This window comes from Bubalus kerabau, chromosome 1 (genome assembly GCF_029407905.1).
Source record: "Bubalus kerabau isolate K-KA32 ecotype Philippines breed swamp buffalo chromosome 1, PCC_UOA_SB_1v2, whole genome shotgun sequence".
NCBI lineage: Eukaryota > Metazoa > Chordata > Mammalia > Artiodactyla > Bovidae > Bubalus > Bubalus kerabau.
The window spans coordinates 77377667-77403449 of record NC_073624.1 but is presented as its reverse complement, the minus strand read 5'-3'; the positions used below and the strand labels follow the sequence as shown (position 1 = coordinate 77403449).

At 37.5% G+C, this 25783-nt stretch overlaps 1 protein-coding gene across 3 annotated transcripts in view; it reads right to left on the bottom strand.

The window, feature by feature from the left end:
• RAP1B (RAP1B, member of RAS oncogene family) overlaps nucleotides 1–25783 on the bottom strand; it is a 44679-nt gene that overhangs the window by 4917 nt on the left and 13979 nt on the right. For 2 of the 3 annotated variants that reach the window (XM_055579970.1, XM_055579962.1), the window contains exons 2-5: nucleotides 4753–4834; nucleotides 3675–3743; nucleotides 2410–2466; nucleotides 1410–1550 (exon numbers count right to left, since the gene is read on the bottom strand). In XM_055579970.1, the coding sequence (XP_055435945.1) occupies nucleotides 1410–1550; nucleotides 2410–2466; nucleotides 3675–3743; nucleotides 4753–4809 (324 nt within the window). In that variant the 5' untranslated portion in view covers nucleotides 4810–4834. Of the gene's footprint in view, nucleotides 1–1409; nucleotides 1551–2409; nucleotides 2467–3674; nucleotides 3744–4752; nucleotides 4835–8695; nucleotides 8796–25783 lie in introns of all 3 variants that reach the window. The other variant, XM_055579979.1, reaches the window with a different exon arrangement.

The window sequence follows — 25783 nt, the reverse complement described above, 5'->3', positions numbered from 1 at the left end:
TAAATTTAGAAGGTAGATAAAATTCAAGGTAGAATTTTTAGCTTTTCATATAGTCTAAATGAAAAGCCAAAAATTAAAATCACCTTAATTTACTAAAAATCTAGACCATATTAATTATGTTTTTGGACACTACAGGGAAAAATAATCCTTATTCTGTAAAACTCCTATTAATCCTTTAGAGATTGGCTCTCTGAAGTAGTTTTGGAAAAAATCCAAACTAGAAAATCAAGATTTGTGGCTTTTTAAGGAACAGATACCTAGTATTATACTAATAAATACCTGTTTAATGTAACTGATAGAAAACTATAGTAGTCACCAGAGACACTGGTGAAACAGCTTTACTAACTAAAGCTGCTTTAAGTATGTTAAAGAAAGAAAAGAAAGAAAGTGAAGTCTCTCAGTCATGCCCAACTGTTTGCGACCCCATGGACAGTAGCCTGCAACAAGCTCCTCCGTCCATGGGATTTTCCAGGCAACAGTACTGGAGTGGGTTGCCATTTCCTTCTCCAGGGAATATTCCCAACCCAGGGATCGAACCCAGGTCTCCTGCATTGTAGAAAAACGCTTTACTGTCTGAGCCACCAGGGAAGCCCTAAGTATGTTAAGGTCCCCCCCAAAGTCCTCCTGCTTCAGAAGTCCAGGAAATGAGGATATTTCTAATAGGTGCTCCCAAGCTCTCGAAATATTTGCTATAATTAAACTATACCTAGTACAGTGGTTCTTAAAAGTGTGATGCCCAGACCAGCAGCACCAATACCATCTGGAAATATGTTAGAAATGCAAATTTCTGAGCCCTATTCCAGACCTACTGAATCAGAAACTCTGAGAGTGGGACCTGGCAATCTGTTTTAACTAGCTTTACAGGTGATTCTGATGCAAGATGAATTTATATACACAGCGTGACAAGGAATTTAAAAAATCCTTTTGTAGTTTCCTACAGGGTTAAACTCCATTATGGTGTACTCGGAAGGGGCATGTTACTTAACATTAGAATTGAATATATTTGTTGGCTTTCTTGCTCCTTCTGTCACAGTTGCTTGAGATGTGTTCACATGTTGTTCTGATTCCTATTAAAAAGGCTCTTAAATCTACCAGAACATTATCTGCTCTATTAGTAATATTTGCCACCGACACCTCTCCCGCTTCTCCACCAAACGCAAGATTTAAAAATATGAAGGAAAAAATAGGAAGGATATAAATTTTATTTTACACAAGAGGAAGGTATTTCTCACTTTTTACATTATATATAGTGTTAAAGGTACGTTTTTCCCTTTCAAAGAAAAAGCTTTTGAAAAACAAACTCCTCAAAATAGATGAAGGTTAAATTGGATTTAAATTCAAACTTTTAAATCAGATATCACTACAGTAAGTGTTTGAAAGAAAATATATTTATTATGAAGCCAGCTTACATCATCCGTGTCTTTAACTCGAAGAATCTGTTCTCTCAGATCTTGTAAATCATTAAATGTGGACTGTGCTGTGATGGAATAAACTAATGCAAAGCCTTGTCCATTTTTCATGTACAAATCCCTCATTGCTGTGAATTGTTCCTATAGTCGAAAGAAAGAATCATTTTAAAAAAATAATGTTTTGACAGTGAATTTGACAATTTTCTAAGTCTATAATTAGAGCTCAAAGAAGAATGTAGTAGTGTTATGTAACATCTCTTAAAACTGTAGTCCGTGGCTATTTGAAAAATTGGTATTTCAAGAAATAAGTGTTTTATTTAAAAATAATATACCAGAGCAGATTTTTGTGCAGTAAATGCACTCAAGTGGAAATGTCCCATCTTCAAATGCTGCTTGAAGGCAGCTTTTCAAGACACCATATGGAAGGCACCCAAATCGAATCACCGTTACTCACAGCTAGCTCACAATGCTCCAGTTCTCCGAGGTCCACCAGCAAGTTACCTACATGGTGCCATTTTCCCACACTTCCTCCTTTGCTAGACTGTAAGCTTTTGAGTGTAAGAATACAAGCCACGACATGTATCAGGTACTCAAACATTAGATGAATGAATACCACACATCCAGAGTAAATCTTCCCTTCACTTTCAGATACCATCAGATCTAGCTGTTCTGTAAATATATTGAAGGATGAAAGATACTATTCAAAATACTTCACAGTCACTGAGGAATCTCAGGCATTTTCCACATTATTCAATATATGGAAATACAGTCTAACTTGCATTAAAAGTATTAGTGAAGCTATGAAAATTTTCATACAAATTTTCTACTTATTTCTTCAGTAAATGACCCAGGCACACAAGAAAAGAATTCAAGAGGATAAGACAGCTTTAAGATTTAACGCAAGCCTTACTTTTAAATAATGTTTGTCTATAAGAATGCTAGCATTTATAAGGTCAATACTGCACAAGTTGTGCATATACTTTGGTATTGTTTTACATACCGTTCCTGCAGTATCCAGGATTTCAAGCATACACTGCTGTGCATCTACTTCAACTTGCTAGGGGGGAAATTAAGGTAGATCTTCATTTTTTTTTTCCTGTATATAAGACTACTTTAATATATATAATATTAATACGATATTTAAAACAGACACAGATTATAGCAACTTCGATACTAATCTCAAGTAATACATACTTTAACAGGAGAAAAAAATAGCTGGATAACTAAAGTCTACTGACCCTCAAACTGCATTAAGTGTAAAAACCATGAGTTCTCAATTTAATATAAGGATATCTACAAGATATACAAGCTCTAACCTCAATGTGAATTACTCAGCAGCTAATTCTGGAGAGGAAATAATTTCAAATCAGCTCAAAAAATTTTTATTTAATGCAGTAATAGTTCCAATAATGTCAGAATAAACTATCTATATCAATTCTGCCACACTTTACTTTCCTTTTGCTTATAACTACATCCCCTTCACTATATTGGAACAAAGTTTTTGGTAGCAAGGAAGGAGAGCTATCAAATAAATTATATATCCCTGTTACCCTTTAAACCTAACATTTCCTAGGAAAAAAAGATACAGATGCGGAAAAAAGAGTAATGCTGCCTCAGAGCTGGGGTCCAGAAAGGGTTTCTAGTTTTAGCAGACTGTGGACACAGAAAAGGAATGGAAACACAGTGTCTGCACCGCAGCAGGGGCCAGGCTGGCTGCTTTAAGGTAGTGGGGTGATTCTCTCCCTTCTAAATTAAAAATGTCTGCATATCAAGTTTTATTGTCACGTGTTATATAAATGAACATAGAAATAAACTTTTCTACTATTATGAGCAGTGGAAATTTCTCAAAGAGTTGTAAATAGGAAGGTTAGGGAGACTTTTGTACTTATATCTTTATATAAAAAGCAGGGAGCCTGAGAGTCATTCAGTCTTTGGTGGGCAGAAAGGGGGGAGAAACATGGAACTACCACCTGAAGTGGATGTCTCAACTCTAAAGTCAAATAGCAACAAATTACAACTTGGGGGTCAGTGTAAACCTAAAATTCTTTGTGAGCAAGAAAGAGAGATAAAGCAAGAGTGATTAAGATTCTTGGTAAACATGCAATGCCAGGAAATAATCAGATGTGAGTTCTCCCCACTAATTTTATAAATTAACTCTGTTCCTCATCCTATACTCTATAGACAACATTTAATATTTATTAAGCCAAAAACAATAATTTATGTTTACAGTAAAGTTGAAAGCAAAGGCCTTCTAAAGTAACATACCTTTCTATAAGAATCTTCTATCGTAGGATCATATTTTTCAACAAAAATTCCTTGAACAAACTGTACAGTCTGAAAAAAATTAACATACCATTATACTCCCTCAAAAAGAACAAATCCAAGTCTGCACATTAAAAATATTAATTTCACATAAGTAGTTATACCACTGATAAAAAAAAAATAACCACAACTACCTTTGAACATAAATATTTGGTGGGAAAATTACCTCAGAAAGCTTTTTTTAAAAATTAATAATCATAACATTCTTTATTGGGTAGGTCTAAATTTAGAGCTCATATATTTAAAAATTGTTAAATGGTTCCTATTTCAGTTTTAGGGCTTAAATGTGAATTTTAGTTAGAAAGTGGCTAATTATTTGGTGAACACACATACGTGCACACTCACAATGCCTCCCCATCACTTTGGATATATTTACAAATGAAAACACAGTTCATACTCCATTGTACACACTTCTCAGTTTGATCCAAGCAAGTCAAATTCTGTGCTGGGTGTTTATGTGACAAATAAGTGGCAAAGTAAGATGGTTAGTCTATCTTGAGGTGGGGCTTTGCTGAACTCTGAACTATCCACCAAGTTATTTCCCCTAAGTTTCTCCCCTTCCTACCTACCACTGTCAAGTTGTGTCTTCCTTCTTACTTTACTATTTCTTGATATAAAAAACATTGTGGGACAGTCAAAGGTAAACTTGGAAAAAAGTTTTAAAAATATAGTTATTTAATTTTTATAACATAAAATTTATATTTTAAGCCGACTCACAATGAAATGGACCAAAATTTATTTCTATCTTGCTCTGAAATGCAGACAGACATAGACCTGTATGTGCCCAAGTCCAAACTGGGCTCAAGTCCAAACTGTATTCTGGTCTGGAACCCATGTTCCAGAGAGAATATGATCTACTCAGATACAACTAAAAGTTGACTAAATTATAAGAAAAATATTATATTACTTCTAAAATCAATGAGATTTCACCTTAACAAAAAAAATAAGCAAAACCTAACACTCAACAGAAAAAGAACATGTCTTAAGAGTGAATAGCTTGGGTACAGTGAGAATGTCTTACCAGAGCAGATTTTCCAACGCCTCCCGAGCCAAGAACGACTAGCTTATACTCACGCATGGTGCAAACTTGTAAAAGCTAGTACCTTATTAAGAGAAAAAAAAAAAGAATTCTTAAGTAATATCTTTGCATTCATGTGCTTCTTATATAAACAAAACATTCAAGCATTTATTTAAAATGACTACTATACCATACCAAGATGGAGCATTTCACAAACTTACTAAAGGATGCTACTGGTAGGGCTCCTTATAAAACATCACAAGAAAGAAACTGCAGAATTCTAGACATGATTCTTAGTCCTATCCTATATTCAGTTACTATAAAATACTCTATCAAGAAAAAAGGGGGGGAACTGAAAAACTGCATTAAGGGGCATTCTGTTGGCTAAAAGATGGCAGTGATAGACATGGTATCTCTTTTCTGAACCACCTGTAATCCTGAATCACAAGTACTTGAGGTCTACTAAGTACAAGGATATCCCCAATGAATAGCAAATAAAATTCCTGCCCTCAACTGAGCTAACTTTCTGGTAAAGATGAACAGGACAGACGAGGGATTTGCAAACAAATCCAACTCCCTGTTTTTGTACATAAAGCTTCATTGAAATACAGCCACATCCATTCATTTGTGTATTGTCTGTGGCTGCTGTCTTGTAATGGCAGAGTTAAGTCCTTATAACAGAAGCTATCTGGTCCACAGAGTCTAAAATATTTACTATTAATATGAAGCATTCACAGAAAAAACTTGCTGGCCTCTGAGATACATAACTGGTAAATGAGTTAGCAGAGAAAGTTGACCAAATATCTATTACTGAAGTTTGTGTGCGTGTGTGTGTGAGAGAAGGTTGAGGGTGGTGTGTGGATGGGGTGGCACAGAGAATCAAAAGTAAATCTCAAGAGCATGAGTGTCCAGGCCGATAAAAGTCTACTGATGAAACGGGTATGATGAAACGGGAAATCAAATAAACATAAAACCCAAAAGAAACAATCCATACCAAGGCTCATCATTTTAAAATTTCAGCTTACTATTGAGAGAGAAAAAAGCTCCTGAGAGTTTCCAGGATGGGGAATAACATGAGAATACAAAGCTCCCACATTTCTAGGAAAAAAAATAATAATTTGCCAGTGGCTATGGTACAAAAGTAGCCACCAGACCAGGCTTTAAATCCTCTTCAATCAAGAGATGACAGTTCTTTACTTATAGTAACACAATACCAGGACTGGTCTGAACACATTTAACCCACCAATAACCATTTACTTTAGTGAATATGCTTCTGTGACCAGCCTATTATTGATAGCCTCTTACTTCTGAAAGTCAGTCAATTAAGAATGGACTCACTTTGACATATTTCTTTGTATTAAACCGCTTTATATGTTCTTTCCTTCTGGTCCATACTCTTGGAAGAAATCCTGTGCTTTATCTATCTGGTAGCTCAGATGGTAAAAGAATTTCCCAGCAATGCAGAAGACCCAAGAGACCTGGGTTCAATCCCTAGGTTGGGAAGATCCCCCGGAGAAGGAAGTGGCAATCCACTTCAGTATTCTTGCCTGGAGAATTCCATCGACAGAGGAGCCTCGAACAGGGCTACAATCCATGGGGTTGCCAAAGGGTAGGACACGACTGAGCAACTAACACTACTACTATATGCCATCCTTTTATTTCTCCTTAGGATGCCGTGTTTAATACCAAGGACAACTTTTCAAAAATTTCTCCTTCACTTGTGCCTTTAAATACATGGATCACGTACTGTATTTTTCTCCATTCCTTAATTGGGGGGTGGGGGTGGGGGGAGCTGGAAGAGACCAAATTAAAAAAATACCAAAAAAGTCAGTTGCTAACTTTCCCACTTACTAGTTGCTACATTTTATTTCTAAACTTAGTGAACTTATCATTCCCATAGACTTCTCTCCAGTCCTGGAACACTGTCTCCTTAACTTTTGTGAACTGCACAGTTCTTACCAGATATTTCATGAAAAAAGATATTAAATAAAAGTTGAACCACCTTTCAGTTTTTAAGAATATCCCACATGGCAGTGTGCATTTAATTTATGACAAATAAGTTGTTTTCTGTAAATGTGTAGCTGAAGTCAGATTTATTTATTTTAAAGTCATTTAAAAATAGGATTACTTAGGTGGTAATTCTATTCAGTTCCACATAGACATTATCCAACCACACAGACCTACATTAATATTTGGGAAATATTTAAGAATAAACTTAGGACTCTAATGAAAGACACCTTCAAATTTGTGTTTCTTAGCCCAGCTAGAGGGAACATGGTAACTTTGGGGTCAATAATTTACTAAACAGCATCCCAAAGAGCAAATCAACTAACTTTAACACAGACAGACTTATTTCCCTGCACCTTTTATCCTTTAGGTAGCTGGGCTGTGCCACTTTTTGATTCACTTCTTTGCAATTGTTATAACTTAAAAAAAAAAAAAGAGAGACTTCAGTGAACACCCAGCAAAATGCCAACAATCAGCAACTGTCTCACTTGACTGACACTGCTTTTACAGTTTGTAATTAATTCATTCCTGCCTTTGAAAGTTTGTGGATCTTTGGACTTTGAAATTCCCTAAAGACTCTGTAAGACTAATAGTCTGCTCTGTTCAGGGCAGGCAATATCAGACCAGGGTAGCTTTTCCTTAAGTAATCAATAACTTCAGCTATTGAATGGTGTTGCTCATTCTTTGATAGTCCACTTAAGATGCTCATCTGGCATCATTCCAAATGATGCCCTCAGACAAACAAGTGTACTGAATGGGCTGCCTGTGTCCAACTTGTTTGTTCTCAGATTTTCCTATCACATGAGTCAGTAACAACAACGATGGGCGCTCCAATCAGTCCCTTGAACTCACACTGTTAAATCTGTTATTCTAGGATTTATACCAAGTAGGTTTTTGTATAAGGCAATTTAGGCTTTTGATTTTGGCCTGGAGTGTACTATTTAATACATATTTTTGCCATTAGTTCATAATTCTTCAGCTACTTGCTTTGTTTTTTGTACTTGTGCAAAATTTTGTCTCATGTTCTGTTTTGTCCTGAACTGTTTTGTTTACATTCACTGTATAAGGGAGAGCTGTTTGGAATGGATGGACACGTAGGTCTGAAAAGCCTCCAGTGAAATTGAAACTGGCCCCAAGCACTAAAGGTTGAAGATGAGTACAATCAGTGACCAATTTAGGCAAAGGTGAGTGATGGGCCAAACTTCACCGTGGGTTACTCACTTTCATGACAGCATTACAGGGTCATGAACTGTGGGGCTGATAATGGGGCACGTTCCTAATTTCTGCTTGGTCAAGAGACCTGAAGATCTGTTTGTAAGAACACATTTGTTAAGAAGAATTTTTTAAACTCTGTGTGCTGCTATAATGGTGCACACGAAAGTCCCAGCTGATGTTCTCAAGAGCATCAATAATGCTGAAAGGAGAGGCAAGTGACAGTTTCTTACTAGGCTTGCTCCAGTCAGTTTCTGTGCTAATATGATAATGAAGCATGATTACACTACTGCTACTGCTGCTGCTGCTGCTACGTCGCTTCAGTCGTGTCTGACTCTGTGCGACCCCACAGACGGCAGCCCACCAGGCTCCGCCGTCCATGGGATTCTCCAGGCAAGAACACTGGAGTGGGTTGCCATTTCCTTCTCCAATGCAGGAAAGTGAAAAGTGAAAGTGAAGTTGCTCAGTCGTGTCCGACTTTTAGGGACCCCATGGACTGCAGCCTACCAGGCTCCTCCGTCCATGGATTTTCCAGGCAAGAGTACTGGAGTGGGGTGCCATCGCCTTCTCCGATGATTACGCTAGTGAATTTGAAATCAATGATTGCAGAGTTGAGAAAACTGTTGTGAACCTCACAGGCAGGTCAAACAAGTGTGGAGTGATCAGCCCCTAGATTTGAGGTGCCACTAAAAGATCTAGAAAAATGGCAGAATAATATGCTCCTAACCTGTCAGTATGGTTTCACTGAACTGACAACTTCAGCTGGCATCACGGACCATGAAGAAGCAAGATAAAAACACAGGAGAGAAATTCCTGGGATTCTTTTTCTAGGGATAATACAAATATGAAAATAAAATGCCTCAACGGAAAAAAAAATTAAAGCACACTTATATCATATCATATTCCCTCATAGCTCAGTTGGTAAAGATCCGCCTGCAATGCAGGAAACCTCGGTTTGATTCCTGGGTTGGGAAGATACCCTGGAGAAGGGATAGGCTACCCACTCCAGTATTCTTGGGCTTCCCTTATGGCTCAGCTGGTAAAGAATCCACCTGCAATGCAGGAGACCTGGGTTCGATCCCTGGGTTGGGAAGATCCCTTGGCGAAGGGAAAGGCTACCCACTCCAGTATTCTGGCCTGGAGAATTCCATGGACTATACAGTCCATGGTGTCGCAAAGAGTCAGACACAACTGAGTGACCTTTACTTTCACTTACTTTCATTTTCACTTTATATCATATTGAGGAATAATTTACATCCAGTAAACAAGCAGATCTTAAGCATACAGTTAAACGAATTTTGGCATATGACAATACCCTCCAACCTCAAACACATCTCTCATTAACATTTAAAACTCTTCCATTATCCAAACAGTTCCCAATGTATCTCTTTCCAGTTAATTACCCCAACACCTTTTTTTTTGACTCTAGTGATCTCTTTCTTATTTGTCAAGGCCATACCTTTTCTAGGAAAAACTTCTGTGTCTTTTATAAACTTCCAATATAATCTTTTGACTCTTGCACTTACATCAGTAAATTACAAAAATGGGGACTTTGACAACTACATACAGCGTAACAACAGGACTTATGGCCAACTTTTAAAATGTAAAAATTAACACTTTCAAAGGAATTATAAACACAGAAAAATTATGAGAAAAAAATAACATTCAATAATTAACTCCTCTAATTGGTATTCCAAAGATTCAAAATAAGATGACTAAGACAGCCTTCCTTTACTCCCCTGCTCAAACCTTTGGAAACCTACCCTCTCTGAACAATTGTCTCTTCATACTTCCCAAAATGCCTTTCTATTCCACTTACTCCTTGACCATACCACTGAAATGCACTACCTTTCTTAACAGTTTCTTAGCAAAGAAATCTCTTAAATTGCTAGAGTAGAAAGAAGTCAGAGCTGTAGAAACTGAACTTAAAAACTGGTCTAGAATTTAGTTGGAGTAATGTTTAAAGATTTTTCTAAATCTCAGGTAGACAAACAGAAATTTGTTGTAGAATCCCAACTGAATTACTAAGTACTTAATTTTATCATAGAAGAAAGAGATTAAGAGCAGGACAGTAAAGACCAGATTCAAACAGTCCAGCATATTAAAAAAAAAAAAAACTGGCCTGGAGAGAAGAAAAATCTATTTAGGAAATATACTATTTCAGGGGTAGATTGGTCAACATTTAAAACTATAAACAAAATGAACACAGGAAACAAAATTAAAAAATTAACTTCAGGAAATTTGAAAGAGAAATATGTTCTTTCTTTCTGTAAATGGTCTAAAGACCTGAACAGGAAACTGAAAATGAAAAACTGGAAACTCTACAGTAGTTGAGCATTTTCAGAGATCCTCACAAAGTAAACAAGCTAGAAAGAAAAACTAAACCAAAAGGTTTTTGTTTTCTAAGAAATGGGAAGCTGTGAACGAGGACACTTGTACATACTATAAAAAGTAAACATTTCTGGGAATTACATTTCTTAATGAGATGACTAGGGTCCTTCTTTCTTCCCAGTTGCTTCATTTATCCATAGTATTACTTATTGCTAGAATGAGACAGGTTCACCCACATTACTGCTTTATTAGTAATTTGTTCCTTCTATTTATTATTGATAAAAAGCATAGTATGGATATAGATGATATTTTCTTTATCCATTCACCAGCTCATGGATATTTTGGTTTGTTTCCAGCTTGTGGAAATTATAAATAACACTTATCAATTTAATTTTAGTAACACAAACAAGAATTGTAACTGCAGAGCCCTAAGTTCACAAGAAATTGAAAACTTTTCAAATTTTCAAGTAGGAAATATGAAAATTATCAAGACTTTCAAATACAAAAACACAGTGACAAAACACATTTAACTTACCAATAAGCAGCTTTCTAACAAGAAACACTGATAAGAAGGAACCACAAATGAAGTTAAGTCATCCTCTTTCATTAATTTTTTTGCCAATGTTTCCTTATATGGACAAAAAAGCAAAATATTTTTATTTAAATCCTACTAAGTACCAACTCTTGGGATAGTATTTTCCTTAAAAAAAAAAAAAAAAAAAAAAAAAAAAAGCCAAGACTGGAACTACTACCTATTTTTCAAATCTGTGCCTTCTACTACACCAGCTTTGAAAAACTGTTTACAGATTCTAAGCCAAAGATAAAAAGAGGATTTCATTATGAATGCCAAATCCGACTGGCTGGCAATGGCCATTAGTTCAGTTTTTAAAATTTCATGCATAATTTTAAGATGGGTAGAGTTATATCAGAATTTCAAAGGGGTTATGATAATTGTTGTCTGAGTCACTGAAAACAATTGCTCTCATTCACTGACCCCCAAAGAAGGACAATTTTGACAGCATAGCTGTCATGCTATGAACAGTGGTTCACAGCATCTACATTTTAAATCCTGATTTTGTATAATCTTTGGCAAGTCATGAAACCTTTTAGAGCTTCACCTTCCTTACAGGGAAAATGGAGACAGTAATGCCTATTCGGTAAGGTTGTGAGATGGATATACAAGAACGTAAACTCCACAAAAATGACAATGTTTGTCTTTTATTATATCCCCAGAACCTCAAACAATGACTGGCATATGAAATGTGGTAATTTCCCTCAAGAGTCCTCGCACATAGTAATAATCAGTAAAAGCTTTAAAAATAATTGTAATAGCAATGGTCTGGGCTACTGCTCGATACAGTGTAGCAGAACTGATGTTCCCTCATCTGAGAATCACTGCTCTACCCTTTTACCTACTAGTTTAATAAAACACTAAGAAAGTAGGAGAAGCACTGCTATTCAGTTTTTGTCTAGTTTATTAATAGAAAGTTTCTTCTAGGTAGGCAAAAAGATACAATGCATAGACTAAAACTATTTTCCAGTCATATGTGGGTTTCCATCCATAATTTAGTCCTCCTATTACTACAACCAGTTTGGAATATGTTATGTTAAAAACTAACTGAACTACATTATAAATTTAGCTATACTTACTATATTCTACTAAAATCTAAGAGGCATTTTTAAAATATATTTTAACATCTCTGAAACTGGAATGTATCTTATAGGAAACTCTCACTGTCAATACAAAATGTTATATATATATATTAATATATACTAATCTATCAGTATTTTGAATCATTTTAAGATGTAGTTTTTTTTATGACAGTTTTATTACTAATCAACAGTAAATTTATAATACACAAATGAAAATGAAAGCCAGAAGGTGAAAAAGGAGTCATGGAGTTGTCTTGTAATTGTAGCATGTTATTATAACTTAAAAATGGTGAAATCTGTTGGAATTAAAAAAAAGGGGGGGAGTACACGAAGGCAGTCAGAAGGTATAAAGGTAGTATAAATAAAACTAACACTGCTTATGTTATATAAAAGTTCTTAACAGAGTAAATCTTAAAAGATCTCATTACAAGGAAAAATACTTTTTTCTACTTTAATTTTCTATGTATATGAGACAATGGATGTTCACTAACTTGTGGTAATCATTTCACAGTGTATCTAAGTCAATTCATTATGCTGAACACCTGAAAGTTTTACAGTGCTGTACACCAATTTTATCTCAATAAAACCAGGAAAAAAAAGGTGGCCAATATAAACTCAAAAATGCCAAGTTTAGTCAATCACTCAACTCACAATGAATAATAATTATAAAATATTGATAAAAATATTTACTATTCTGTATTACATATAATGGGCTTCCCCATTATATGTGGAAGTGGTAAAGAACCCACCTACCTATCAATGCAGGAGACGCAAAAGATATTGGTTTGATCCCTGGGTCAGGAAGATACCCTGGAGTAAGAAATGTTAACCCACTCCACTATTCTTGCCTGGAAAATTCTATGGACAGAGGAGCCTGGTGAGTTCCAGTCCATGGGGTCGCAGAGTCAGAAATGACTGAGACTGTGCACATACATGTGCATACGCACACATGTTGCATATAATATTCTTCATTAATAAGACCCAGGGCACACCCAAGGTCAGACATTACTGTCCCTAATTAAGATCTACAAGATTATAAATCTAAAAATCATTGGGGAGGGACTTCCCTAGTGGTCCAGTGGTTAGAGTCTGCCTTGCAGTGCAGGGAACATGGGTTTGATTCCTGGTGGGGGAACTAAGATCCCAGATGCCATGGAGCAACTAAGCCTACACGCCACAACTAGAGAGCCCACCTGCAGAAACTACTGAGCCCATGCACCACAACTAGAGAGTCCGCGTGCCCCAACAAAAGATCACGCATGACACAACCAAGATCCCATGCGCCACAACTGAGACCTGATGCAGTCAAACAAACAAACAAACAGAAAACACCGCGGAAACTTTAAACACCATTACAAAATGAAAAACATATGTAGTAAAAAACCTCTTGGCTCTTTAGTTCATGTTGACATTTACTGAAGAACTACTCTGAACAGAGAATTGTGCTAAAACTTGAGAATTAAATAAGAAAATCTAAGAAATAACAACTTCTATCAAGATTACTGTATTATAGCACTTAATATTCAACATGCATATATGAGTACCTTCTACATGTTAGGCTTTGTTCCAGGCAAACAGAATAAAGCAGTGAATAAAATACCCTACCCTCAAAATTTACAGCTGGGGGGGTGGTGGTTTGAGACAAATAAAATCAATACAAAACATGGTAATTTGACAAGTACTACGGAGAAAAAGCTATAAAGCTAGTTAAGGGAGATAGCAAGGAATGGAGAGATTATTTTAATCAGGGTGGTAATGAAGGACTTAAAGTCAAAGTACTATTTAGCTCAGTACTCAATCATTTCAACAAATTGATATTAAATCCTATTTTCAATAAAAGACTATCAATCAGGCTTTGTTCTGCTCAGTATTTTTAAATCAACATCTTTGGTGGGGTGACGTTCAATTAATTTGTGGCTGAACTTAAATCTGGATTTGAGATAGTTATAGACATTTGTTTAGGATCCACAAGAGAGCTCAAGACTTCAATGTCCTTCCTTCCTTTGCTATTTGGGGTATAAATGGGATTTCTGGTGGCTCAGACGGTAAAGCATCTGTCTGCAATGCAGGAGACCCAGGTTCAATGCCTGGGTTGGGAAGGTCCCCTGGAGAAGGAAATGGCAGCCCACTACAGTATTCTTGCCTGGAAAATCCCATGGACGGCAGAGCCTGGTAGGCTACCGTCCCTGGGGTCGCAAAGAGTTGGACATGACTGAGCGACTTCACTGTCACTTTTCAAACATAGTTGGTCTTATGAGGTAGCATTATTCAATATGCACAAAATGCCCCTTGGTGATTTCCTTTGCTAACTCTATATAGGAGAATATTCATTATTATCCTTCACTGTAGGAAAAAAAAAAAACACATGGACCAGGACAGAATGTTCCTGACTCACAAATACTTGGGATGCAGTCCTTAGGAGGGTAATGTCAGAAACATCTGAAGTATTTTCACACTATCTCAGCCCATAGTGACTGTTCCTCTTTCTGACAGGCTGCATCAAATACTTTAGGACTTCATTATATATGCTCTTGTTTTGCTTTCTAAGAGGAAACAAAAGGTTGTAGAAAGCAATATTATCTTTTGATTTAAGAGGCGTGGCTCTATTTTAAAACTTGTAGGCATGTAAACCCTCCAGCAGCAAGGTGTTACTATTAGGAAATAGTGTGGATTATGGCCAAATAAAGTGAACACTTATACAGCTCAAGTCATTCCAAACCTAAAAACTGTGAATATTGTGAAAACCAACATACTTATTTGAGTTATGGAGATCTGGACTCTGGGCCACCAGTTTTTTTTTACTTCTGGACAAGATGAACTCTAAGGTCCCTTTCAATTCCAAAATGTTATTGTTACATCAAGTTTTGAAGAATTATAAAGAGAAACAATTTTTTTTAAAGTCTCCTACTGTTATACTCCTTCTTAATTAGTATAAAATGATATATCACTGTCCATTGAACAACATGGGTTTGAACCATGTGGGTCCACTTATTTAAAAAAATAAATTCGTATCACACAACTGGAGGTGGGCTGACTCCTTGGATGCTGAGGGCTGACTGTAAAGTTATACCTGAATTTTTGTCTGCCGAACCTTCACACTATTCAAGGGCCAACCATGAAGTTCTGTTTTGGTAATAAAATTTAATGATAATGTAAATATTTTTTTCCTAACTACATAATGGAGGTTTAATATTATAGACATTTTAGAATTATCTTTCAAATACAATACAGATAAAGCTAAATAAAAAGGCTCAAAACAATAAGGACAATCTTCCTGTTCATTTGCTGTCCTATCTATCAACACTACTAGGCACCAAGGCAAGATACATTTTCTTCTTCCTTCTGGCATGCTAGTCCAAAATGTTCTGTGAGGTCAATCAAGGGTTCTTTCAAACTAATTTAAGATTAGGGCCTAGGCATGAGGTTCTCCCTCAGGAAATATACTTCAACTATCAACCCAAATGAAGAGACTGGTTGTACAGGATTATACATATTGATTACAAGGATTAAGACTGGGGAGTAAAGTATAAAAAGAAGCAAAAGGTTGTTCCAAGAGGAAAGTTTACATATAAAATATGCAAAAATATGGACTGGGGACCAAATGTCACCAGGGTGACCTATAAAACACTGAATAATGGATTCTAATTAAAGACTGCTTTACTTCTATTCCAGATAAAATACAATACACCATCAAACCAAAGGAACTTGGTAAACTTTGTTTATATTAATCCAGTAACAAAATTTGTATCCATAAAGTTACCCTGAAAATGCTTGAAATCAAGATTATCTTAAAAAGCAAACACATATTCTTTTTTTTTTTTTAAATGATGGACCTATGTTTTAATAAACAAAACAATCCTATATTTTAAGAAGGTGAAACCAAACAAATACTCAACTGACATTTTTAGCAACTTTCCTTAGTCAAGTATGGCCAATTCAGTTATCAATAAGGAAGTCATTTAGATAAGTTTGAGGACCAAAGTTAACTTCTCCTTATACCATAAAAGTAAAAACTATACTACCTTTGCAGGCCAAGGTTGTAAAACATGGATTCCAGAAATAAGAAGATCTAGAAAATTGGCTACTTATTCAATTTACCAGTGAGTTTTCACTGATTTCTAGGCTTGTGTTTTATCTATAAAACAGTGATTCCAATTTTCACAGAGTTAATGGGCAGGTTAAATAAGAACACATATTGTCTATAAAAGCCTTAAATGTCAGTCATTACCGTATTTATTTTGGTGTTCCCTATTTGGTTCAGAAATGTTTGTCAAATAAAAGAATGACTTAAAGACTAATAATTCATTTCAGCAAAGCAAAGAAGTATTTAAAAATTTTTAAAGGCCACTAACAAGTTAACTCAGAGAAGGCGATGGCACCCCACTCTTGCCTGGAAAATCCCATGGGCGGAGGAGCCTGGTAGGCTGCAGTGCGTGGGGCTGCGAAGAGTCGGACACGACTGAGAGACTTCACTTTCACTTTTCACTTTCATGCACTGGAGAAGGAAATGGCAACCCACTCCAGTGTTCTTGCCTGGTGAATCCCAGGGACGGGGGAGCCTGGTGGGCTGCCATCTATGTGGTCTCACAGAGTTGGACACGACTGAAGTGACTTAGCAGCAGTAGCAACAAGTTAACTACTTTTAGATAAAATGCCATTTAAGTTCATTAGTTGTTGACAGATTATCATGAATTCCAATGGAAAATGAATTACACAAATCCTGACATTAAACACAAATTAAGGGTCTTCCCTGGTGGTCCAGTGGTTAACACTCTGCACTTCCACTGCAGGGGACACAGGCTCTATCCCTGGTTGGGGAATCAAGATCCCGGATGCCATGCAGTGCAGCCAAAAAAATACATACATACATGAGATGCTCTGGGCATCTATCTCAAAAATTCAATTAAAAAAAATTAGTTTCTTATACTTGTCCTGTAGGAACTGTAACTTCAGTTGAAAACAAAATGCTCTACAGCAGGAATAGTACGAAAACCAACAACTTTTGGGTTCCAGAGACACTTACCTGCTCTTAACTCTATAATCGGAGAAGGCAGTGGCACCCCACTCCAGTACTCTTGCCTGGAAAATCCCATGGATGGAGGAGCCTGGTAGGCTGCAGTCCATGGGGTCACTAAGAGTCGGACACGACTGAGCGACTCTTAGTTTCACTTTTCACTTTCATGTGTTGGAGAAGGAAATGGCAACCCACTCCAGTGTTCTTGCCTGGAGAATCCCAGGGACGGCAGAGCCTGGTGGGCTGCCGTCTATAGGGTCACACAGAGTCAGACACGACTGAAGTGACTTAGCAGCAGCAGCAGCAACTCTACAATCTTATTCTTTAAATCAATCTCATTAATAAATGTAGAAAGTAGGTTATAAGAAAGTGAAAGAAAGAACGTGAAGTTGCTCAGTTGTGTCCAATAGCTACAGTCAAATTAAAATTCTCCCAAAATTGCTGTGTGACACAAGGAGCTCAACCCAATGTTCTATGACAACCAAGAAGGGTGGTAGAGGATGGGACAGAGGTTCAAGAGGGAGGGGACATATATATACCTGTGGCTGATTCATGCTGATGTAAGGCAGAAACAAACACAACATTGTAAACCAATTATCCTCCACTTAAAAATAAATAAAAGACTACTAAAACATTGGTAATTCAAGCGATTTTCCTATCCTTAAGTTGTTTAGCTACAACCCTCCCTTCATATCCCTACCCCACTCCCATTTGAAAATTCTGTGATCTTAAACTATAAAGGGCTAAGCAAAAACACTTAACTACTGGTTCCTAAAGTCAAATGACACTACCTCTCCCACTGAACACTTTCTGGAAGAGATATTTGATTTCTCCTTTCTGCTTCCTACTCCCAAAGTAGTATTTTAGTAGCTAAAGAGGATTACTGTGTCCTCTTCTCACTCTTAAATAAAATTAACTAATTCAAATGTTGAAAGAATCTGGACTAATCTTTTAGACACAATGTTAGAGTACAAAACTTCTGAGTAGATTAAAAAATTATTTTTTTGGAGGAAAAATTAAGATGTCCAACCACTAACTCGTACCCTCTCTTAAAAATAAAACGTCTGGAGCTTCTGGAACTGAAAGGTCCAGTGGTTAAGACTCTGCACCCCCAGTGCAGGGGCATGGGTTCGATTCCTGGTAGGGGAACAAAGATCCTACATGTCTCACAACACAGCCAAAAAACAAAACACCCTCCCAAACAAACAAAACCAAACAACTACTAAATTGGAACTGCAAAATAAACAGTAACTTAAAAACGAATACTACTGATATGAGAGGACAAATGGAAAATGTTTGCAATCTTACTAATTTTATACTCCACCAAGAAAAAGGCTTTTTCGTAAACTAGATTTCTAAATCTACTTAAGCACAGAATTTGCAGACCATCAAACTGTTCATAGCATTTTCTCTAGCCTGACCGTATTTATAACACTTCACAAGAGGAAAAAAATTCTTCCTTTCACACTTTTCATGGATTAATATTGTCTGTAAATGAAGCTTATTCCAACATACACTATGATGTGCAATTTAAGCTGTTTCCAGTTTTATTATTGAACTTTTTACTGCAGCTACCTTTCAGTTCAGTACCTGATGACATCTCTGAGAGAATATACTAACTAGAGTATAACTATTAGTAATCTGACAACTGCAGAAGAACCACATAAAGAAATCTTAATAGATTTCTTGTCAATACATGAGCAGGGTAGTTAAGTGAACCAAAAAAAAAAAAAAAAAATCACAAGAAAGGAGAGCCCAACAATGTTTCAAAAGCAGGCAAGAATAAATTAATGGGGGCTCAAGATTACCTTATTAGTTTCTATCAGCTGGATTTGTGTCCCCCCTTGTGCCCCAGGTCCTCGGACATGTCCTAAAAATTACCTGTCAGCTTTTTACCTCTTGTCAGATCTAGCTGTAAATTGTAAATGCTATAGGCATACATAATGACTCAAAGATCTGCTGTGCTTGCCGAATTGAATTTAAGTAACACAGTGTGGACACTGGCTTTATTATTTGCTACATATCTTAGAATTCCATACATACACATAACTAAGAGGCCTTAGTTAACTATATTTTAAATTGGAAAAAAACCAAAGTTTGTAAAATAGGAAAATATAACAACAGTTAAAGAGCACAGATTTTAGATCACCCAGGTTAGAATGCTGGTTCTAACACATATTATTAGCTAAATGATCTTGGTCATGTTATTTAACCTCTCTGTGCCTCATTTCCTCATCTGAAAATGGGAAAAAATAGTACTTCTTTAAGCTAAAAAAAATTCAAATAAAGTAACTAATTCCATGCAAAATGCTTAACACAATGGTACTTAAATTTTTTTAACCTAGGCTGTCTACAGTGCTTAAAACCTGAAGCACCTGAAAGGCTTCAAAAGCACACTATAGTATACTAGGAAACCGTACACCCCAGGGAGTTGTCATTTGTCTCTCTTTTTCACCCCATTACCAAGTCTGATCCATTCTACCTCGATGTCTCTGAAATCAATTCCATTCTCTCCACTCCATTACCTTATAAGGGCTCTCATTATTTCTCAGGTGGAAAAAGGGAGATATAGGATGCAAATATGAAGGGAAAACATTAATTTATTACACACTTGAATGTTCATGACCAGATGAGAGATGTTAGCCTTAATTGCAAAGATAAAGAGGCAGGGCATTCCAGAGACTTGAGAAAAAACAAATATGACAGCTATATTTCAGTAGCTTTTATATCCTAGAAGATGCTTTGTAAGTTTAGAACTTTAAAATGTTTATAGCATTTGTACTGTGTTAGCTCACAATCAAGTAGAGTTTATAGAACAAAACACTACTGCACAGAAGAGAACTGACTGCCTAGGAGGATATGCTTAGTCGTGTCCGACACTTTGTGACCCCATGGACTACAGCCCACGAACCTCCTTGTCCAAGGAATTCTCCAAGCAATAATGCTGGAGTGGGTAGCCATTCCCTTTTCCAGGGTATCTTCCAGACCCAGGAACCGAACCCACGTCTTCCACACTGCGAGAGACCACTTGCAATGCAGGAGACCTGAGTTCAATTCCTGGGCTGGGAAGATCCCCTGAAAAAGGGGATGGCAACCCACTCCAGTCTTCTTGCCTAGGAAATCCCACAGTGAGGGAAGCCTGGAGGAATACAGTCCATAGGGTTATAAGAGTCGGTCATGACTTGAGAGACTAAACCACCACCAAGGATATGGCTAGGCAAGGTTTCCCTAAATGGATATTTAATCCAGACCAAAGGCAGATTCACGGGGAGATGAGGGCATTCTGGGAAAAAAAGATTAGCATGAGAATTCATTACATCATGAGTACATGGGAAAGGGTGGCAGGTCAAAGAGGATGGGGACTCCTGACCTGTATTCTGTAAGAAACTGAGAAACAAAGAGTTTCCAAGTTGGGAAATGAACATGTGTGTTTTAAAAGAAAACAGAAGAAGAGTATTAGTTTTCTGAACTCTAGGAAATAGTTTAGTGCAGGTAAAAGATCACAACTTAAGTCAGGACAGTGATAGAAGGAATAAAGAGAATGGATACTTGAGAAATGTCTAAGTCAGAATCAAGAGAACATGGGGACAGACTAGAATGGGTGAGGAAAGGAAAATGAGATGTAGCATGATCAAACAAATGGACATAGAGGAACTAAAGAGCCTCTTGATGAAGGTGAAAGAGGTGAGTGAAAAAGCTGGCTTAGAACTCAACATTCAAAAACAAGATCATGGCATCTGGTCCCATCACTTCATGACAAATAGATGGTGAAAAATGCAAACAGAGAGAGACTTTATTTTCTTGGGCTCCAAAGTCACGGCAGAGAGTGACTACAGCCATGAAATTAAAAGATACTTGTTCCTTGGGAGGACAAACCTAGACAGCATACTAAAAAGCAGAGACATCCCATTGCCAACTAAGGTCCATACAGACAAAGCTATGGTTTTTCCAGTAGTCATGTATGGATATGAGACTTGGACCATAAAGAAGGCTAAGTGCTGAAGAATTGATGCTTTCAAACTGTGATGCTGGAGAAGACTCTTGAGAGTCCCTTGGACAGAAAGGAGATCAAACTAGTCAATCCTCAAGGAAATCAACCCTGAATATTCACTGGAAGGACTGATGCTGAAGCTCTAATAATTTGGCCATCTGATGCAAAGAACTAACTCATTGGAAAAGACCCTGATGCTGGGAAAGACTTGGGCAGGAGGAGAAGGGGGCAACAGAATGAGATGGTTGGAAGGCATCACTGACTCAAAGGACATGAGTTCACGAGACAGGGAAGGACTCTGTCAAACAGTGAAGGACAGGGAAGCCTGGTGTGCTGCAATCCATGGGGTCACAAAGAGTCAGATGCGCCTTAACAACAACAAATCTCAATTTTAAGGTTTTATAATTTTAGTTGTAAACCTTTATCAAATGAACTCTGATGGAGTCTTTTGCCTGTTTATGAGAAAAAGAAATAGGAACAGAAAAAAATGCTGTACAAAACCAAAAACCCTTCTAGGCCTAATGAGTTTCTCAGTATAAAACACTCAAGTGACTAGCTTGTACTGTACAACCAACCATAACATATAAAAATTATTTGCCTACACTGTGTCTTTGGACTTTGTCTTTTTCCTCTTTATCTTTTTACGCGGGAGAGTAAGCACGTTACATCCTATTTCTGATTTCTCTAGGAACAGATACAACTGCTATGGTGACACTATTGCCAGTGTTTATTCCATAGTTTTTAAAGAAAGTCTAGCCTAAAAATAAAATGTATCTATTAAAAATCAACAAAAACTACTATAAGCAAAAAAGGGCAGATTTCTTTCTCATGTGAAAAGGATATAGCTCTTCTCAACTTTAATGTAAATGTTCCTGTTTTCTTGTCTTCTCAAGTTTTTTCAACATCCAGATCCCTCTTTACATTTCTATAGAAGACTTAATGTTGGATACACTAGCTTTAAGGGAACAAGTAATTTTTCTACAACAATGTGGTCCAGGATATAAGCCTCAAGTCTCACAAGGTGGCAAAGAACCATAAAAAGCTAAAATACCAAATGGAGTCTATTCACATTCTTAAAACAAGAAAAATAACAAAAGAATAACAACCAAAAAAACCATCCCCAAAGAGCCTATTTTAGCCCTCAAATTAAGGACACTATTTAGTGCATGTCCCAGAACAGTTTCTGTCCCACAATGGCTTAACTGCTGACAAAATTTCTAAGGATTTTTAGTAGCCACTTTAAGTTATACACCTGCTATTAACGATATTCTCAGCCAAACTCTGATTTATATAACATAAACAGACTCAAAAGCTAATTCCTGCACAGGAATGACTATGCACACATTACCCTAGATGTTTCTTTACAAACACAGTCTCTGTTAATCCATGGTTCAAGCTTAAATCACTTGAAGAGGTAAATTTCAAGCTGCTTTGGACTTTGCTGTATCTTATAAAAAAGTACATTTAAATAAAGCATTAATCATGTGACAGATATTAAAAAATTTAGCACTATGTTCTGATAAAGGTACCACTATGTTCTGATAAAGAAATACACATATTCCTAAATAGATAATTAGTCAAATGCATTTTTATTTGAACATTAAAGAATGTCTGTCCAAAATAAGTAATATTCAAAAACTTAATAAAAGCCCAAGTGTCCCAATGCTCCTCTCCTCTGAAGCCAATCATCTAGTTACCAGGCATTTATTAAACTGTCCTAACAATTATAGGGCTTTCGAGGAGGCTTAGTGGTAAACAACCTGCCTGACAATGCAGGAGACACAGGTTGGATCCCTGGGTCAGGAAGATCCCCTGGAGAAAGAAACGGCAACTCACTCTAGTCTCCTTGCCTGGGAAATCCCATGGAAGGAAGAGACTGGCAGGCTACAGTCCATGGGGTTGCAAAGAGCTGGACACAACTTAGCGACTGAATAACAACAAACAGTTATAAGCAAAAAAGACAGCTACGTCATAAAGTGGACGTAGGGTGACCAACAGTCATGGTTTTAGCATTCCAAGCCTTGTGTCCCAGGAACTTCTCAGTCCAAGCAAAACAAGGTAGTGGTCACCTTTGGTGGAACACATACTGATAGGAATTTTCTTCCTCTCATGTTTTATAGTTTTAAAGATGTGAAACTGTGAAAGCTTAGAAAAAATCTTGCAAATATACTACAAAGCTTATCTTTTTTCACTATCATTTTTTTCTCTGAAACAAAACATGGAAATTAAAAAGCAAACTGTGCATAGCAGCACTTGTATGAGCCAAGTTTGAATGTTTATGGTAACAAACAGTATTTGTACAGTCTACAATTTGCAATGTATTTTGACATGACTTTTCACATTTGGATAAAAATCCAAGGAATTTGTCATGAAGGAACAGTGTCCCTTGCTTAAGCAGGAAATTACAGCTTTCTTCGAATTAGTATCTGAATATGTATATATTCAGTGCAAATGATCATGAGGGTTACAAAGATGAACAAAACATACTTGTTCTCAAGAAGCTTACAATTTTTTAAGAAAATGAGACAAAAATCATGGAAACTGTGAGAAACACAACAATACTATGGAAATTGAGGAAAAGGTCAGGAACAGATTTATGAAGAAGATAGCAAATGACTAAAAGTTTTGGCATTAAGGAAAACATACCAGAGAAAAGTGTAAGCAAAGGCACAGAAGGCAGCAAAATGTAGAAATATGATTAGACTACAAGAGAAAGCACGGTCTGAGTGGACCTTAAGGTAAAAAAGAACAAGACGGTAAAAATAGCGAGAGAGTCTACAGTTAAGATAAAATGAAGATCTCTGAGTTCTGGTCAAGAGATCTGACTCATTTTGTAATCAACCATAGTGGATATTTTGAAGAAAACTATACCAATATGGTCGCAAAGAGTCGGACACGACTGAGCGACTGATCTGATACCAATATGGAGAAAATTAAAGGCACTTCCCCTTTTTAGCACAAGGCAATGGCACCCCACTCCAGTACTCTTGCCTGGAAAATCCCATGGACGGAGGAGCCTGGTAGGCTGCAGTCCATGGGGTCGCGAAGAGTTGGACACGACTGAGCGACTTGACTTTCACTTTTCACTTGCATGCATTGGAGAAGGAAATGGCAACCCACTCCAGTGTTCTTGCCTGGAGAATCCCAGGGACGGGGAAGCCTGGTGGGCTGCCATCTCTGGGGTCGCACAGAGTCAGACACGACTGAAGCGACTTAGCAGCAGCAGTAGCAGCCCCCTTTAAAAATCTATTAATTTTTAATTGAAGGATAGTTGCTTTATGCTTTACAGTGCAGTGTTGATGTCTGCCATACCTCAGTGTGATTCAGCCGTGTGTGTGCGCCCAGTCACTTCAGTCGTGTCCAGCTTCTTGCGACCCCATGGACCATAGCCTGCCAGGCTCCTCTGTCCCTGGGCTTCTCCAGGCCAAGAATACTGGAGTGGGTTGCCATGCCCTCCTCCAGGGGATCATCCCAACCCAGCAATCGAACCCAGGTCTCCTGCATCTTCTGCACTGCAGGCAGTTTCTTTAGCACTAAGCCACCAGGGAAGTCCCATACATACATCCCCTCCCGCTTGAAGCTCCCTCTCACCTCCCACCCCATCCCAGCCCTCTGTTGTCACAAAGCCCTGGTTTGAGTTCTCTGAGTCACCCATCTGGTTTACATGCAGTGTTGTGTATGTCTCCATGCGCCCCGCCCTCTCCTCCCGCCCCCACGGTCCAGGAGTCTGTTCTCTATGTCTGTGTCTCGACTGCCGCCCTGCAAATTGGCTCATCAGTATCTTTTTTCTAGATTCCATATATATATGCGTAGTTAATACATGAGGTACTTTTTAAATGAATAAAAGGAATTCTAACAGAAACCAGGATAATACATATAGAAAAGTTCAGCATTTTATTAAATATGATTAATATATGACCTACTTTTAAAATGCATGAATTGATCTGTAAGATAAAATCTATTAACAAATATGATGAAAATCAAAATTAAGAGGTTAGAAGCAATATGCTGCATAGAGGAAAGAAACTGCAAGAGACCAACAGAAGACAGTTAAAACAACTGGTCATTTCAGTTTTATCCCACAACACCGTATGACTACGAAGCAGCTATTACATTCAGACAGAGCAGATACTAGACCCAGGCATCCTAGGTGCGCCCCCCTCCTTTTTATAACAAGATGCTAACTTTCACACCTCGCCATCTGGTATCTAAAGCATCCTGAGATTACTGTTAGTAACACTACCATAGAACACCGCACTTAGGGTACTTGCCTAAGATCTCATCTGTACTGACAAATGAGGCAAATATATGGGGCAGGCCGTATTTTTTGGATTTCCCTGAAGCTCAAACAGTAAAGAATCTGCCTGCAATGCAGGAGACCTGGGTTTAATCCCTGGGTCAGGAAGATTCCTCTGGAAAAGGGAATGGCAATCCACTCCAGTATTCTTGCTTAGAGAATCCCATAGACAGAGAAGCCTGGAGGGCTACAGTTCATGGGGTCCCAAACAGTCGGATATGACTGAGCGACTAACACTTATTTCTTACATTTTTCCTCAAGCTGCTTTGAGTATACCTAAAGCATTAAAGGGCTTCCCTGGTGGCTCAGATGGTAAAGAATCTGCCTGCAATGCAAGAGACCTGGGTTTGATCCCTGGGTTGGGAAGATCTGCTGAAGGAGGGCATGGCCACCCACTCCAGTATTCTTGCCTGGAGAATCCCCATGAACAGAGCAGCCTGGTGAGCTACAAGCTGCGGGGTCAAGAAGAGTTGGATATGACTGAGTGACTAAGCACATAGAAAGCATTAAAAAAATAATCCGTTAAGGC